The sequence below is a fragment of the Hydra viridissima genome, unplaced genomic scaffold, assembly GCF_058129835.1.
Source record: "Hydra viridissima isolate aposymbiotic clone 2 unplaced genomic scaffold, HvirCarnegie_v1 scaffold_13, whole genome shotgun sequence".
NCBI classification, from domain to species: domain Eukaryota; kingdom Metazoa; phylum Cnidaria; class Hydrozoa; order Anthoathecata; family Hydridae; genus Hydra; species Hydra viridissima.
The window spans coordinates 8,333,208-8,349,545 of record NW_028324312.1 but is presented as its reverse complement, the minus strand read 5'-3'; the positions used below and the strand labels follow the sequence as shown (position 1 = coordinate 8,349,545).

At 31.4% G+C, this 16,338-nt stretch overlaps 2 protein-coding genes, 2 long non-coding RNA genes and 2 pseudogenes across 6 annotated transcripts in view; 2 read left to right on the top strand and 4 right to left on the bottom strand.

Moving 5' to 3' along the window:
• Positions 1–16,338, top strand: part of LOC149880299 (uncharacterized) — a 158,079-nt gene that overhangs the window by 38,495 nt on the left and 103,246 nt on the right. The window lies entirely within an intron of this gene.
• LOC149880300 (uncharacterized) overlaps positions 1–16,338 on the bottom strand; it is a 193,895-nt gene that overhangs the window by 93,956 nt on the left and 83,601 nt on the right. The gene's annotated exons all lie outside the window — the stretch shown is intronic.
• LOC149880306 (uncharacterized) lies at positions 32–6,065 on the bottom strand. The gene is made up of 3 exons (XM_090070616.1): positions 5,184–6,065; positions 292–1,203; positions 32–176 (listed from the first exon to the last, which is right to left on the bottom strand). Exons 1-3 carry the CDS (start codon positions 5,987–5,989, stop codon positions 32–34), a joined length of 1,863 nt encoding a protein of 620 aa, XP_089926742.1. The 5' UTR covers positions 5,990–6,065.
• LOC149880307 (uncharacterized) lies at positions 1,113–4,533 on the top strand. The gene is made up of 2 exons (XM_090070663.1): positions 1,113–1,622; positions 1,728–4,533. Exon 2 carries the CDS (start codon positions 1,785–1,787, stop codon positions 3,282–3,284), a length of 1,500 nt encoding a protein of 499 aa, XP_089926789.1. The 5' UTR covers positions 1,113–1,622; positions 1,728–1,784; the 3' UTR covers positions 3,285–4,533.
• LOC145183626 (uncharacterized) lies at positions 3,173–5,144 on the bottom strand (annotated as a pseudogene). Its single transcript, XR_016446308.1, has 2 exons — positions 4,711–5,144; positions 3,173–4,532 (listed from the first exon to the last, which is right to left on the bottom strand). The product of XR_016446308.1 is annotated as an uncharacterized LOC145183626 (transcript).
• Positions 9,708–13,298, bottom strand: LOC149880305 (uncharacterized; annotated as a pseudogene). Its single transcript, XR_016446312.1, has 5 exons — positions 12,289–13,298; positions 11,712–12,042; positions 11,342–11,569; positions 11,061–11,199; positions 9,708–10,581 (listed from the first exon to the last, which is right to left on the bottom strand). The product of XR_016446312.1 is annotated as an uncharacterized LOC149880305 (transcript).

The following is a 16,338-nucleotide window of genomic DNA, read 5'->3' as shown; positions in this document are numbered from 1 at the left end:
AAAAAAATTATATTTTTATATTCCTTAGTACTTAAATATTTTTCTTATCGCAATCTTTTAACGAACAAGTTTTATCTAATAAATGGCTTTCTAACCAGCATCGGTTAGGAAGAAGGCGTGAACTTTCAGTTAAATGCCCTTCCGCAGTGCTCTGCAATAAAGACTTTTTGGGGTACCTATAGTAAAAACTAAAAAAAGAATATTAAAAGTATTTATTTTGAAGATCTTTTAAAATAATATTTTAAAAAGATGAAAACATTTATCATTTTATCAGAAAGTGAACTACGAAACTTTGTGACAAATCTGGAAGACGAGGAGAAAGCTCTTTCTGCTTCCGAGGAAGTTGCTTGAATTCTGTGGATGGCTAGTTCAAATTTCAAAACTGCTTCTGATTTCACACCAGTTACTTCGTATTCTTTTAACTGATCGGTGAAGGTCTTGACTTTTTTTGGCTTTTTAGCTGTTGATTGATTTTGATATAAAATTTCTTGAATTTCGACAAAAAAAGATGTCGATTGTGATGGTTCTTCTTGTTTGCTTTTAGCGCGATCATCTGATTTTGTTTGGAAACTATTTTCTTTTGTTGCAAATAGTTGATCAAATAATTTTGCAGCATAACCTTGAATATCTTTTTTGGAAGAGTAAAACAATGTGTGGTTTTTATTTTTAAAAAAATCGGGATTGTGCAAATAACGACTTAATGATACCAACATAATGTTTTTACGATTTTCGTATCTGGAGATTAACGCCTCTGCAAAATTAGAACTGATGTCAGTTTCTACAACCTTCAATTTCCTTACTAACGTTTCCATAATAATGTCACACTCCAAAATTGTTGTATTTGGATTTTCCAATCGAATTGCAGCGTCAGCAATGACTTCTAATAAGTCAGAGAGCGATTTTAAGAAATCCAAGTCAATATCATATAACATGTTTAAGCAGTTTAGTTCTTTGAGTGTTTGTTTTACAGCTTCTAAGCAGTCCAAAAATCTTTTGAACATCTGAAAAACACTGTTCCATCTAGTGCGGTTGTCGAGCAATAGTCCTTTGTCATGCAAAGATCCGTAAACTTTGTGTATTATTCTTTTAACAACTTCATATTGAAACAATGAATATTTTAAAAACTTAATTAGTATTCGAAGTTTCTGTAGACTTTTTTCGATATTTTCTTCATATTCAATCTCATTCTCCGAATAGTCAATTCTGTGTTCCGAGTCAAGTTTTAACTTATGTTAAACTATGCGTATCCGCCATGTTGGTTCACAAACAAATAATAACACTAAGATTATTCAATATTTGTCTTGAGTATGGCAGAGAGCGATTATTATAAAAGTCTTTCAAACCAAAGTATAACTACATATAGACTTAAGGTCTCAAAAATTGATAATATTGATCCATATACGTTGAAAAAGACAGATTATCTCTCCGATCCAGAATTCTATCCTAAAATCTCCCATGCTGATATTGTTACATATTTATTGTTTGCACCAAGCCCTGCCACCAAAGAAGAACTTAAATGCTTTAAAAGTTTAGAATCGTATAAATATTTCTTAGGTGGTTGGGTTAGAGATGTTGGCATAAAACTCTTCAGTAATAAATCTATTTGTTTGGTTCATGGATAGGTGATTTAATTTTACTTCTCTTTTATGTAAGCTTCATATACTATTTTGATACATTGGTGCAAAAGTTATATAACAGCAAAGGTATAAAACTAAATTATCTTTTAGGTTTTGCATTCTCAACGGTTAAATGAGCCACCAACATCAGTATGGATTATAGCTCATATGAATGGTGATGTGCTATCTGCTCACTGCAACTGCATGGCTGGCTTGGGGGAATCTTGTTCACACATTGGAGCTGTTTTATTTTTTATTGATGCAACTGTCAGAATTAGAGATTCTAAAACTGTAACTGAGGAAAAGGCCTATTGGGTGTTGCCTACTTCATTGAAATCAGTACCTTATGCTGAAGTAGTTGACATAAACTTTACATCACCAGATATGCTTAAAAGAAAGTTTGACAACACACTTAAAGAAAACTGTGCAACTCCTAGTGAATATGTTAGTAAAAAAAAAAGTAAACAGTCGTGTTTTGAAAAATGTAAAGGACCTTCACAAGAACAAGTTGACATATTTTTCAAGCAAATGAGTCTGTGTAATTCTAAACCTGCAATTTTATCAATAATACCTCCTTATGATGATATTTATATTCCAAAACAACAGAATGATTTACTACCAAAAATGTTATCAGACATTTATGATGTAAATTTGTTAAATATGAGTTACTTAGAGGTATGTGAACACTGTGAAAAGATTGAATTTAGTCAAGTTACTACTGAACAACAGATGGCTGTTGAGAAATTGACAAGGAAGCAAGCGCTATCGCAGAATTGGTTTTTATATCGTGCTGGGAGAATTACTGCATCAAATGTTTACAATGTAATGCATTCCAGCCAAAACAAACAAATATCTTTGATTAAAAAAATTTGCTATCCCATAAGTAATAGGTTTTCAACACAAGCTACTAGATATGGGAGTATCCATGAGAAAAAAGCACTAAGTATTTACACCAATCTTGTTAGTGTTCATCACGAAAATTGGAAGATTTCAGATTGTGGTTTATTTTTGTCTACAGAGTATTTATATATGGGAGCATCACCTGATGCAATTGTTTATTGCACATGCTGTGGTGATGGGTGTATTGAAATAAAATGCCCATTTAAACATAAAGATGATTTTATTTTCGAAGCCATTGAAAACGATAAGAACTTTTGTTTACAAAAGATTGACAGTGTTACAAAGTTATCAACAAAGCATCCCTATTACTATCAAATACAAACAGAGATAAGTTTATGTAAAAAAAAGTATTGTGATTTTTTTATTTACACAGAAAAAGACTACCACATAGAACGCATTTTCCCTGATGAAAATTTATGGCAAACAATTATTAAAGAATGTGAAACCAAGTTTAAATATCTAATACTCCCAGAACTAGTGACTAAGTTTTTCACAAATAAAATAGACAAAGAAATTGTTCCTTTAAGTACAAGCATTGAAAATTGTTATTGCAATGGAAAAGAAGATGGTGAACTGTTTCCATGTAACAACATTGATTGTTTAAAAAAACTATTTCATTTAAAATGTTTAAAGTTAAAAAACAAACCAAAGAAGAATTGGATATGTCCAGATTGTAATCAGCTTTCTATTAAAAAATTAAATAAGACTTTATATAGGAAGACAAAACTAAATAAAATGTCTAATACTAGTTTTAGTCAACTGGAATAACTGAATCACACATGTTTGTTAGTCCACATGCGACAGTTGCAATTTTATCAATTGTTGAATAACCACTGTCGTCTTTTCTGATCACATAATCCAATGGCAAAATGTCTTTAAATATGGTATACTTATTTCTAAGATTTCCAATTACACGTTCTACATGAATTCGAACTGATGCAATATGACGCGTTTGTTCAACATCAATCAAGTCAAGTTGTCGTTTTCCTTTGGTAAAAGCTGGTATTTTCACTGATGCACAATAAACAGCAACATTCCTCAATATCAAAACCTCTATCAGTCATAACAATACACCTGATAACAAGTTATTGAGTAGATTACAATTTTCAGTGAGATGTTTATCACTAGTTCTACCACCCCATGCTTTTGAAATAAAACTAATTACACCTTGTGGAGTTATCCCAATCAAAAACTTCACTTTGTTGTGATGTTTGTAACTTGAAAACGTTTGTGCTCTTGCTAAAAGGTTTCTTAGTGTATGTGTGAAAACTTCAAAACAATCAATAATTACAACCACTTTTGTACCAAAATGTTTCCGAAAACAATTAGGTGCAGTTTTCCATAGCTGATCACGTGCAGGCCATTTTATAAGTTGACGTAAATAAATAAACAGGACATCTGTTAGGTTAATAAATACAGTAGAAACTGTTGAGTTACTGACTTCAAAACGATAGGCAAGATCTTGTAAGGTCAGATTAAGACGTAATCTCATCAAAGGCAATGTTAATTTACTGAACTTAGACAATGCTGATCTTGATGAATGTGGTATATCATTGCATATGAAGTTATATAAAGTCATGAGCATTTTAACATTTGGTAAACCAGTATAAAATGTCACTTTATTGTTGGTAGTAAACCATTCTATAGCTCCAATCTTATTAAGACTAAGTTCTTTATTTAACTGGTAAATCAACCTATCTTTTTCTAATAAATTATTTTCAAGTGAATTATTTATATTTGCTGACATATCAGTTTGTGTTTGTCTGTTAATATTATTTAGTTCAATATTAAAATCAATGGTACTTTCATTGCTATGTTCATAATTTCCACTATCAGTTGAAATACCAGTCCACTCTTCATTACTTATTAGTTTCTCAGTTGTCATAACTCCAGCTTCATGTTGTCGCTTTTTTATTCTACTGAACCTTTCGCTATTGAGACTTTTGTTTTTATAGCCCATTTTTATTGTTGGGTTCCAATCAGGGTGTGTCTTTTCAAACAGTTTTGAAGGCTTACCTAAGGATGTAATAGTATAAACATTTTAACTATAAAAAGATAATATCAAAATAAACAAAATTCCCAATAAGACAAGAAAGAAGACATTTTTCAGTTATGCAGGCTATTATAGGTGTACAAAAATATCTTATAAATAGTTTTTATATGAATAAGAATGAATAAATTAATATTAACTAACCAGAAGAAAAATGATCAGAACAAACTCTGTAGTGACTGGCACTTGTATCGATATCTTTACGTTTTATAACAGCAAACCATTTTGCTCTTCGTTCTGTTGACAATAATTCCGTTTCTTTATCATGGTGATTAATAACCTTAGGAATTCTATAAAACGACTTCTTGCAGTTTTCAGAACGATTACTGCAATTAAAAATGCAACAGAAGACCATATTTGAAGATATAAAGAGTTTATGAGTTATTCAAATAAAACCTTTTCTAAAAGAACTTTATACAACACTTTTGTTTTGTTGTTAACAATTTTCGAATTGAATCTTATACTAAAGGAAATAGTAGCTAGGAAAATGGCTAACTGATAAGTTCTGATATAGTTAACTTAGAGAACCGCATCTGAATAAAGTTGAGCTAAAGTTGTTTGTGAACCAACATGGCAGACAAATGTACTTTGATTTTCGTGACGTCATCTCGGAACACAGAATAAGAAACTCTCCTTCAGTCTCTCCATCAGTTTCTGTTTCTGTTTCAATATCCGATTCAGTTTCTTTGTTCACAATTTCGCGACAACCTTTTTTAGCGTATAGCAAATCACAAACACTCAAATGAATTGAATGATTCTGGCAGATTTGATGTGGAAACTTAAACATGGTACCCAATTCCACCATCCAGCTACAGCCATCCGTAGTTTTACCTGCAACATCTTCATCATCTATACCGAATTCTTTTAATTTTTGCATTATTAAAATGTTTAATGTTTCGGCAGAACTAGGAGACGGCAATTTCACCATTCCTAAACAATATGTTCGGTCGTGATGAACATTTAAATTGTAGTATCTTCTACCTCTATTGCTACACCATTCGTCACCTGTTAGTCCAAATTTTTCTCCTTTTGCTTTCAATGCAGCCAATTCAGCGATCATTAAACATTTGGCTTCAGCATGAAACATCTTAATTTTTTCTGAAATTGTGGAAGCTGACTTGGGCAAACTATGCCCATAATTTTCAAAAAGCATTCTTAGTAATTCAGATTGAGTTATGGACCTAATCGAGTATCCATCAAGAGCTGTCAACTTGGCAAGAAGATAGTTTAACAATATCTTAGTCAAAGCTGGTCTGGAACTGGATGGTTTTAAATCTATTTTCTCGCAACTTTTGATGTGACCAATTAGGCCGTTTGTGCTGCTTCCTGAACAAGCGATTCTTTTATGGCATTTTTTGCAATCTCCGTATTTCTTATCATTTACTACAACTTTATCAAAGTATTTCCACGCTTCCGAAACCATTTTTCTCTGTAAAAGAATATTAGACTTAAGGTGGAGAAAATTATTTTGATCATACGATATACGACATTATTGTAAAAAAAAAGTATCAAATGTCTAAAACTTACCTCGTTATTTTAAGACCAGTTTTTGTATATATTTGTGAGGATTTGTTTTGACTTTCCCTGAGACACTAAAGAGTCACTGTTTTCTTTATGAACTTGATAATATTTTTTCCCATCTGACTGCGAATCATACTTTTTACAAAGTAAACTCCCCTTACATACAGTTTTACAAACGCGTCATTTTAACACATTGAATACATTAAGAGCGTACATGCTTAACAACTACGTACATTAACCCTTTCCTGCCTTACGGTACTTAGAAGTACCACCACATTTTTCGTCTAATAAATTAACACAAAGTTCCTGACGGTATTTTTAAGCCTAGGTCTTGGAAATTGTACTTCTAGGAAAAATAAAAATCTTAAAATAATCTGAGCGTTTCCTTTTAACTACCTTATTATAATAATAAAGTTAAAAAGCAGAAATTTTCAAAAATCACTACCCCGGCAGGAAAGGGTTAAGAACCTGTACACATTAGCACCTACATACATTAAAACCCACACGCATACATTAGCACCTACACACACGCTAATTGCATCTTGAAGACGTGATTCATGACATATTGTAAATAATGATCTTGACTTTTTTTTGTAAAGGTAAACTGCTAAATAGTTAAAATACATTAACTAATATCACACACGCATCATATTTTAAAAGTTACTGTTTACAATATCTTTGCTTAAAAATGAAAAAATTCTTGCTTTTTGACAAAAAAAGATATTTTATTATGCATTACATTTTATTATACCTCAACTGATTTTTATGGATTTAAAAACTTCTATTATTAAAAAGATACTATTATAATCAAAAGAGTTTCTGAAATAGTACAATGGAAAAGTTCGAGTATGTTCTATTATATGGTTTGAAATAGAATAAGCTTTTTTTTTGATGTTTTTTCCACCACCATCTGTCCCACTGTGCATTACTAATTGCTTTGCGATGTAAATTTGTGTTGATATTGAACAAAGAGAACACTTATATTTTGAAAAAAACATGAACTATTGTAAAAGCAGCGTAGAAATAAAATAGGAATTAAATTATTTTACGAGTAAAAATTGATATTTTCTAAAAACCTCGTCAAAGTTCCGTCGAGGTTTCTCGATTTCTCTCGAACTCCAAAACTCCGAAAAACCGAGAAAAATCCGACGAGACGGAGTTCCGAATGGATCCATTGTATGTGATCTGCCAAATATTGATGTGCCGAACTCTATATAATATATATGTGATCTGCCAACTCTATAATATATATATATATTAGGGTGTTCAGAAAATTTTTTTTTTTGAAAATACGAGCTCCCTGGTAATTTTCCCATTTGACTTGATAAGATATGACCATTATTCAAATTTCAGGTCAATACCTGCTGATTTGACATTGCCACCAGCCTTTTAAAGTTATCATGAATTATTAAAATTTAATCTTATTCATGAATTTGGGATAATAATGCAGAACATTAATTAGTACTTTTAATTGATTGCAACTATTAATCTAAACATAAAAAATGCTACTAGAACACAATGATATAATTAATTGATTTAGACCTTTATGCAAAATAAAATATAAATGTTTGAGATTCAAGTAATTACTAGTTTATGAAATGAGTAACAAAACAAAGTTATAGAAAACTTAAATTTCCTTATTATTTGTATATAACTAATCAACTGGAAACACTGTTACAGATATTAAATTAAAATGTTTCTATATTAGATTCAAATTCACTAAAACATATTTAGACTTGGAAATGCGAGATAAAATTTACAAAAGAAAACTTATAATAAAACAAAAACTGTATAAATTGTAAAAATATGTATTTCCATTATAAAAGAAAATGTTGGTAAGTTGATAGGAGCATCTATGGCGTTTGAAGATGTCAACCAAAGTTTTACATAGAATAAGCTTGTAAATAGGCAAAAGCGATGCAGTTTCTGAATCATATTTTTATCATAACCTAAGTACTCACTGAATGCATACATTTTAGCTGCATATAGAATGTTTGCCATCCATCTAGCGTGATGGAAAGCTCCTGACGTAAGCCATTGTTCTTCCTTTTTCACATTTTTCTCACCAAGGAGTAACAACGTGACATAAATGCATTCCCTATAATCATCTCTTATAAATGTATGTTCTTGAAGGGACAGTTTAAGAAAATTAATCATATCTTCTTTTGTGGATTTCAACGAATGTTCATTTACGTCCAGCAATTTAAAATTGTCATTATTTTGAGGGATTGTGTCCCAAGAGTTCTTTAACTTTAGAAATTCTATATTGGTCGGGCCTGTCGTTCGGCCAAACAAGTGTTTCCATACGGACGACAAAATAATCTCAAAGATATGGTGGCAACATGGTAAATAAAATAGCACATCCCCATTAGTACGACTAATTGTTTGGCTCAGAGCATCAATAGAATTTCCTATCAACCAATTATTTTGTGACTGTTGTCTTCTTGATATTGTTGATTCAGCCATGTGTAAAGCAATCACCAATCATATACTTACAATATAGTTAAGGTATATATATGTTTTATTCATTTATATTATAATATTTATATAACACATATAAATTATATTCATATTAGGTAGTTGTTTAAACTATATTAAGATAAAACTAAACCCATCCAAAGGAAACAAACGTAACATTAAACCCATTTTTGGATTCAACAACGTAAAAGTATTTGCTAACAAAAGGCTACCAACTATAATTTAAAAGGATACATCAAAAACCTGAACAATGCAATAAAACACCCACACTCAACTACAATCAACTTTTCAATGGAGTGTAGCACGAGGGGATTGAGTTAAGATGTCAATTCATGTTATAACGCGATTTTGCCACATACAATCCTGTTAATTACTATACAATTCACTAACAATATAATATATATATATTCAACTTATCATAAATTCTGTAGATATATATGTTTGTTTAGTGTTTACCAACTTAAAATGTGTATTATAAAAAATTACATTAAATATAGGCTTTTATATGGTAAAAAACCATAAAAATACATAAATTCTATTAATTCTAGCGCACGGTGGCAACCCTAAACTTCAATTCAGGCTTAAAAAAATTTAACAATATGTTTATATAAACAACAGAAATGGGAAAATTGCCAGGGAGCAGAAAAAATCGAAAAAAAAATTTTCTCCATTGAATTACGGAACGCCCTAATATATATATATATATATATATATATATATATATATATATATATATATATATATATATATATATATATATATATATATATCTGTGATCTGCCAAACTCTATATAATATATATGTGATCTGCCAAACTCTAGGTGATATATATGTGATCTGCCGAACAATATGTAATATAAATGTGATCTGCCGAATTCTATGTATTATATATGTGATCTGCCGAACTCTATATAATATATATGTGAAATATATGTGGTCTGCGAATTCTATGTATTATTTATATGATCTACCGAACTCTATGTAATATATATGTGATCTGCCGAACTCTATGTAATAAATATGTGATCTATCATACAATGATCTGCCAGGAGACTCGTAAACTAATTAATGCACACTAGACTCGTAAAATTGCAAATGTGTTAAATAATCGTAACCCTACAAATAAAAAAATGAGAAAATATTTTTAATATAAATATTTTATTTGGTACAAACAATGAAAATAAATAAAAAAATCTCAAACAAAAGTTACAATAAAGAATGATTAGCAAATATTTCCTATATACATTTGGCACATTTGTAAATTTTGCGTTTATCTCTCTTGTACTCGATAAAAAGTAACTCTGATAAACCTACACAAGATGAATGAAACCACTCGTTGCACAATGCACACTGGACCATCGAATCAGAAGACATAAAAATAGTGCGACAAACACAAAACAAGGCGTTTCTTGAAATACGAATTACACTCTTCCGAACAGTTCTAAAACTCTAAACAGGATACTGAGAAATATGCTTATTTTTAAGACACGCTGATAAATGTTGACGCATTACTGACTCTTTGTATGTAAAATTGCAAGGATCTTTACCTAAGCACAAAGAAACACAATTTGCAATTGCGTAAAACCCACAAAGAAGGTCTTTTTGGCGAGATACATTGTTAATATAGAGCTCCATAACTGCATACTGTATACGAGCAAATTGTGAAATCGATTGTGTACACTCTTTGCTGGGAATTAATTGTAAACTGCAGTTAATGTTAATTTTACCATCTTTGCAATGCTGGTTGGCAACAGTTATCCAATGTCCTTTGGTTTCGTCATATAAAATTTGAACAAAACCCCTACTTGAAAACGGAACACTATTACACTGACCTGCAAAACACAGAATTGGGTCTTGTAAACCGTCAACATCAGGAAGCTGGTGTTTACACAAAATAATTGCAGCATAAATAACTTTGTCATTAAGAGGACCGCCTGGACTTGTGATTAGACTTCGATCAGAAATGTTAAGACTTATTGTATTGAACTGAAGCCAATCGTCTACATTAAATGGAACCTAGAAAAAAAGTATTTATTTGTATGTTATGGATTGAAATCCCATGCCCATACCGAGGGGGAGAGGAAACGTCGGGTGCGACCAACCCCTGTTTTTTAACAATTGACCTTAGTCTTATGCAAACTATGATATAACAATCAAGCAAGATGTATGTTTGCTATTCTTAACTGCTATTTTTTCCCCTCAAAAATTTTCATGGTACGGGTCTGAACATTATTCTTATCTGGTGCACTTCTTACCCCCTTAGTATAACAACTAGAATTTTCAAAATACTATTACGCTGTGACAAAAAAAAAACCTTCATTCCCTTCTGGCGTTTAGGGTCAACGCTCAAATCTATCAAACACATACACAGTAATCAACACACAAACTCTATGTGCAACATTTAGTTAATTTAAGTTACTGCTTTCTAGTTGATGAAAATAAACCTAAAAATACTCAGAACTTAAAAATAAATAAACAAAAATTGCATCACTTACAATACCCTCCAATTCAACATTAACAACTGGTTTCACATCTAAACAAAGTAACGACTGACAATCAGATGCAACTAAAGAATCTGTGGGTTGTCTTTTCGTTGGTACATATGCATCAGCAAAATGTAATTGTTTTTGCTTTCTTAAATACCATAACATATTTAATAGAAATACATTAAATATGTTAAGAATAACACCTCAAAATTAGGGATTACACTTAAAATGTAAAAAAAAGAATAAGAATATAATAAATGTAAAAATAGTAAACTTAAAAAGCAATTTACACTTTGGATTGAGGTAATGGGGTTGCTGTAGCAATATTATCAGTGTGTGAACAATCAATACCAATTAAAGTTGGTGACACTCCTAAGTCACTATTTTGTATCATGGAAGAGTCATCTAAACAATTTCTGTCAAGATTTGCCATTGCATCAATTGCATCCGGTGCAGGGATAAAGTTAATAACTCCCGTTCCTGTCTTCTTCCTTCCTGATTTTTTGTCACCTTTTTTTCTAAAAAAATGAGTTCTTTTATGTTATGTTAATAGATTTTATAGATAGATTATTTTAAAAAAATATGTTTTCAGTAAAGCTAGAATATAACCAAAAAAAATTACCATTTAAATAAACCTGTAACAAAAATCAATAAAATTACCGTGAATTGCGTCGTAGCTTGGTCAAATTCAGAACTCTCCTTTCGCTACACTCAACACCTATACTCCGTTTAACTGCCAGTAAATGACAACAGGTAGTTGAAGAAGAGCATGTGCAACATTCTTTTGGAAATAACTTCACCACATGCGCATTGCCATCCGGTCCAGAGACAGTAAAGACTTTGATGCTTGGATTGTGAACCACTTTCAGCATGTTAGAAATAACAATAATTGATGGTGGTACAAGTTGCTTCAATGATACATTAGCTGCTGCTTGCAACTCTGCTATTACGAGTTCGGGATCCTCCATTTTAGGTGTTTCATCAATGTTAACTGAAAAAGAGAATAATTAAAGATTATTATAACACTGATGAAAATGCATATGCTGTGTAGAATATGATAATAAATATAATGTGAAATATTATATTAAACTAAATTCTCTAACCATGGGCCATGGCATGACATCTATTGGGGAGGGGAGCCCGAAGCACCAAAAAAATTAAAATTACCAAATAATGCAAAATAAAACAACAATAAGTAACCGCAAAACTCATAAGTAAAAAACATTTAAATACATACTAGACAGGTGACTATTTTCATTGAGAGTGTAAGGCCCAAAGCCACTGAAGCTGCGCTCGATTTCTGTAAGATAAAAAGTTTGCAAACGATGCATTGCTACAAGCATTGCATCAACTCGTGCCTCCTCCCAATCCTGGAACTTCTTTATCACAGCATTTAATGATTCAGATATATTGTTTGTAACTAAACCTTCTATCAAACCAACAGACCTCAAATGTCCAATAAAAGCTATGTAAATACGAGCGCTCAAGTGGTTTTCAAAATAAATGACAAAGGCCTCACTCCAAGAAAACCTCAATGTATTAATTTTCATTTGAAGCTTGCTTTCACTTTCACATTGTAAAAGTTCCTGGATTTGCAATTTATATACACTTATTTCTTCTTTCCCAGCATTGCGTGTCTTCAACCATATCTCAATATCTGAAAAATTATGGTTAGAGCAAGTTACTACATTCTACCTTGGTAACACCTTTTCAATAGACTTGCTCAGACCAGTCTCTCCATCTGTTACAATAACAACAGTATTTAGAATTGGGAGTTTTGTTTTAAGTGTTTTAAAAAAATGTTTGTGGACTAAATCAAACTTTCTATCGTGTAATAAAAATGCTATAGGCATACATGGTTTTTCCACAAAATAACTTATTTGTGGCACTAAAATTGATAAAAATCCCCTAAATTAAAAGTTGTATCATATGAAAGAAATACTTGAAAACACATCACAAGTTGGTCTATGGATTTCTGTATTCCAAATGATTTTACCAAGTCAGGGTAAGTGGATATTGTCCACACAAATCCCGGCATGGTATGAGTTACAAAAGAGTCAATACTAAGTCTTTTACTTGCTGCTTCAAGACTCTTTATATACTTAAATTGTCGTGGATTTCTAGACTGAAACTGTATCTGTTCATCTTTGACATCAATAAGCATTTCTTTATAATTCTTGGATTCGACAATAGCACTTTGCAACGTTGAAGCTGTTGGAAGGAAATTAATAGATTTTTTAGAGTTTCCTAAAATGCAATAAAACATACTATTGTTAGATATTCGGAAATTATAAAAAATATTTTTTAAACAAACATAAGATTGATTTGCTATTAAATGACATTATCAAAAGATTACCATGTGGCACAAGGACCGCAAGGTGGTGGTTTCCCATATAATGAATAACAACAACATCTTTTCGACTTCTGAAAAACATTTGATGTTCCTGTAGCTGTCACTGTGGCTTGGTGGAGCTTTGAATAAACTGGTGAACCACGGGGAATTTTACAGCATCCACTCTGCTTCCATCTATATATGCATCAGCGCGCGAGTCATCTAATAAAATGAAATTTAAATTTCTGTTTAAAACCAACAGAAAATGTAATTGCATAAAATAACAAGACATTGGTGAGTCGCCTTAGCCACACAGAAGAAAGGTAAGGAGAAAACTTATTCAAAATTCTTATTTAATTATGTGTAGGGAAACCTTACACGTAATATTTACAGTTATATTTACAAGTATACAACTGCAAATATACATATTATATACTTTCGATTTACTGGTTGAAGTGTATGACAACATTACAACATAATTAACAAGCTTAACAAATTTAAGATGATAAATTCAAATAATTATAATTACCTTTATTAAAATAGAGAATGTTAATTTGACCCCCAAAAACTACTTATAATTGATCCGTTATAAAATAATTGTTAATAGGATTTTGGAGGTCAGATAAAATATCTATTACTCCCAGTTAAGTAGAATAAATTGGGTATAATAAAAATATGAGAGTTGAGTTTGAAATATTTTGATTACATTATACCGCGTCTTTTGAACACTATTAATGAAACTTCTAATTTATGAAAATTTTATGAATTATTAAAGCATAATAGGGCTTACGTTCATTAGTGTTAATCTTATACAATAGGTAGCTGTTTAGAATAGCCCTTCCAAATAAAGAAAAGACAACTTTTATAGTCCACTTTATTGTCTTACGCTCTGACAGGTACACATAGAGCTGTGCATCTCCCAAATCTACATCTCCCATGGTTCGATTATAAAGGGCAACAACATTTGGCTTCATAACTAAACTACCTCTTCTGTTACGCAATTCAGTGAAACCTGCTTTGGCAATAGTAGACAGTAATACAGGTTGTTTTTTTTACCATCTCGGTAAGCAACACATAACAAAGGACCTTTTCTATATTGGCAAACTTCTTTGTCTTTGGAACTATATCTACATCAAACCACAGCAACAGGCAAACTTCTTTGTTTTTGGAACTATATCTACATCAAACCACAGCAACAGGCACAGTGAGAGTAAACAGAAAAGGTCTGGCAGACCTTTTCTGTTTACTCTCACTGTGCCTGTTGTTGTGGTTTGATGTAGATATAGTTCCAATAGCAGTTGTGGAGAAGTATAATAGTTATCAATACCTAAGTGATGATAACCTTGATGGAGGAGGTTGGTTTGACGCAAAAGACGAAAAACCAAGTTGTAAGTCAAACCATGGCCATCTGGATCGATTCCTCCCTTCTATATTTCAAACAGAGACAAATAACCATTAGTGCTGTCTGAAACACACCATAATTTTATTCCAAACTGAGAATGACGCTTGTTTGGCATATATTGGCGAAGATGTGGTGTCTTTCCCTTGTAACCAATCATGCTCTCATCTATAGAAATATCTTTTTGAAGAATATAAAAATACAGAAACTTTTTGTTAAAATGTTCAACTAAATACTGAACTTTATAAGTCTTATTTAGTTGTTGTCGATTCGGGATTGAGATATCAGTAAAGTGAATAAACTTGAACAAAAGTTGAAAACGGTCACGATTGAAGTGAGTAACAAACCAGGGAGTGGAAGCACAAGGATGACTAATATCCCAATATAGTTTAATACTTGCTTTCTTGATGAGACCCATATTAATAACAACACCAAGGAATGCTTTTATTTAAAGATTTCTTTTTCCTTGTTTTATCCATACGTGACCTATTGACAAACGAGGGGACCTCAAATATTGTTAATTGCTTTGTATCCATCCATCAGCATACTGGTGGGTATAATTTACTAAATTTTCCAAAAATTCTATTGTGAAAAATAAGTCGACATAGTCATTGGGCTTTGACTCTGGTGAAATAGTATGTTTGGGTCCTGGTATAAAGTAAAAGTAAAAACATTAGGGCCATTGTCATCTCCTACAACAGGAAGCCACAAATCTAAAACATCATCAACACCAGCATCATCATCAGAACTGGAGTCTACATAAAAAATAAAAACTTCAAGTGCTTACATTTGGTGATATATTTAATTTAAATAATATTGTATTCAATTTTTCAATAAAAAATATTATGCCTTCATCAAATAAACTATCATCACTGCTACTTAAATATTCTTCGCTTGTAAAACTTTCTTCTGTAAAACTTTCTTCGCTGTCACTCATCTTTAATACAAAATATACAAAAACAATATGCCAAAAGATAGAAAAAATGTGTTCTATTCAATGGTACCATTTTAAATTTATGAACAGCGGTATTTTTGCTGAAAAATTCATAGTTCTGAACAACACTTTTAAAGCCACGATCGTGGCTCTACGTGCTCTGTCGGTATAGCCACGATCGTGGCTCCCCGTGCTCAAAGGGTGAATATTAAATTGTTTGTTTTTCTAAATAACTATCCTTCTGCTAGACTTTACTGTAATTTAATTTAAACGGCTTGATTATCCTAAACAAAAGCTAAACAAAAACCATAAGATATTTTGTACTTTCTTTAACAGTTTTTCCACCTGCTTTCTTGAGGTGACAGCTAAAACATAAAGAGAAGTCTAGTGATAAGTGTATGTTCGAATGAGACAATATAGTTTAAGAAAAAATACAAGACTTTGAAAAACTCTAAATAATGTGAAGGCCGATCCATCACTAAGATAGTTCTCCATTTGTAATTAGGAATTTACCTTTTACACCATATTCTAGTAAAATGTGAGAGCAGTTTAAATAGGTTCATAAAGGAAATAATGAACTTAAAAAGCATTTTATCAAACAGACAAACTTTAAAATAGAAAT

Bases quoted from the DNA above. Each gene is read 5' to 3' on its own strand.
- LOC149880307 (XM_090070663.1), top strand. From the start codon at position 1,785: ATGAATGGTGATGTGCTATCTGCTCACTGCAACTGCATGGCTGGCTTG.
- LOC149880306 (XM_090070616.1), bottom strand. From the start codon at position 5,989: ATGGTTTCGGAAGCGTGGAAATACTTTGATAAAGTTGTAGTAAATGAT. The intron at 1,204-5,183 runs GTGTTCCGAGAT...CTCGGAACACAG, and splicing joins GAAGGAGAGTTTCTTATTCT to AATTGACTATTCGGAGAATG. The intron at 177-291 runs GTTTCGTAGTTC...TTTTTACTATAG, and splicing joins TCTTCCAGATTTGTCACAAA to GTACCCCAAAAAGTCTTTAT.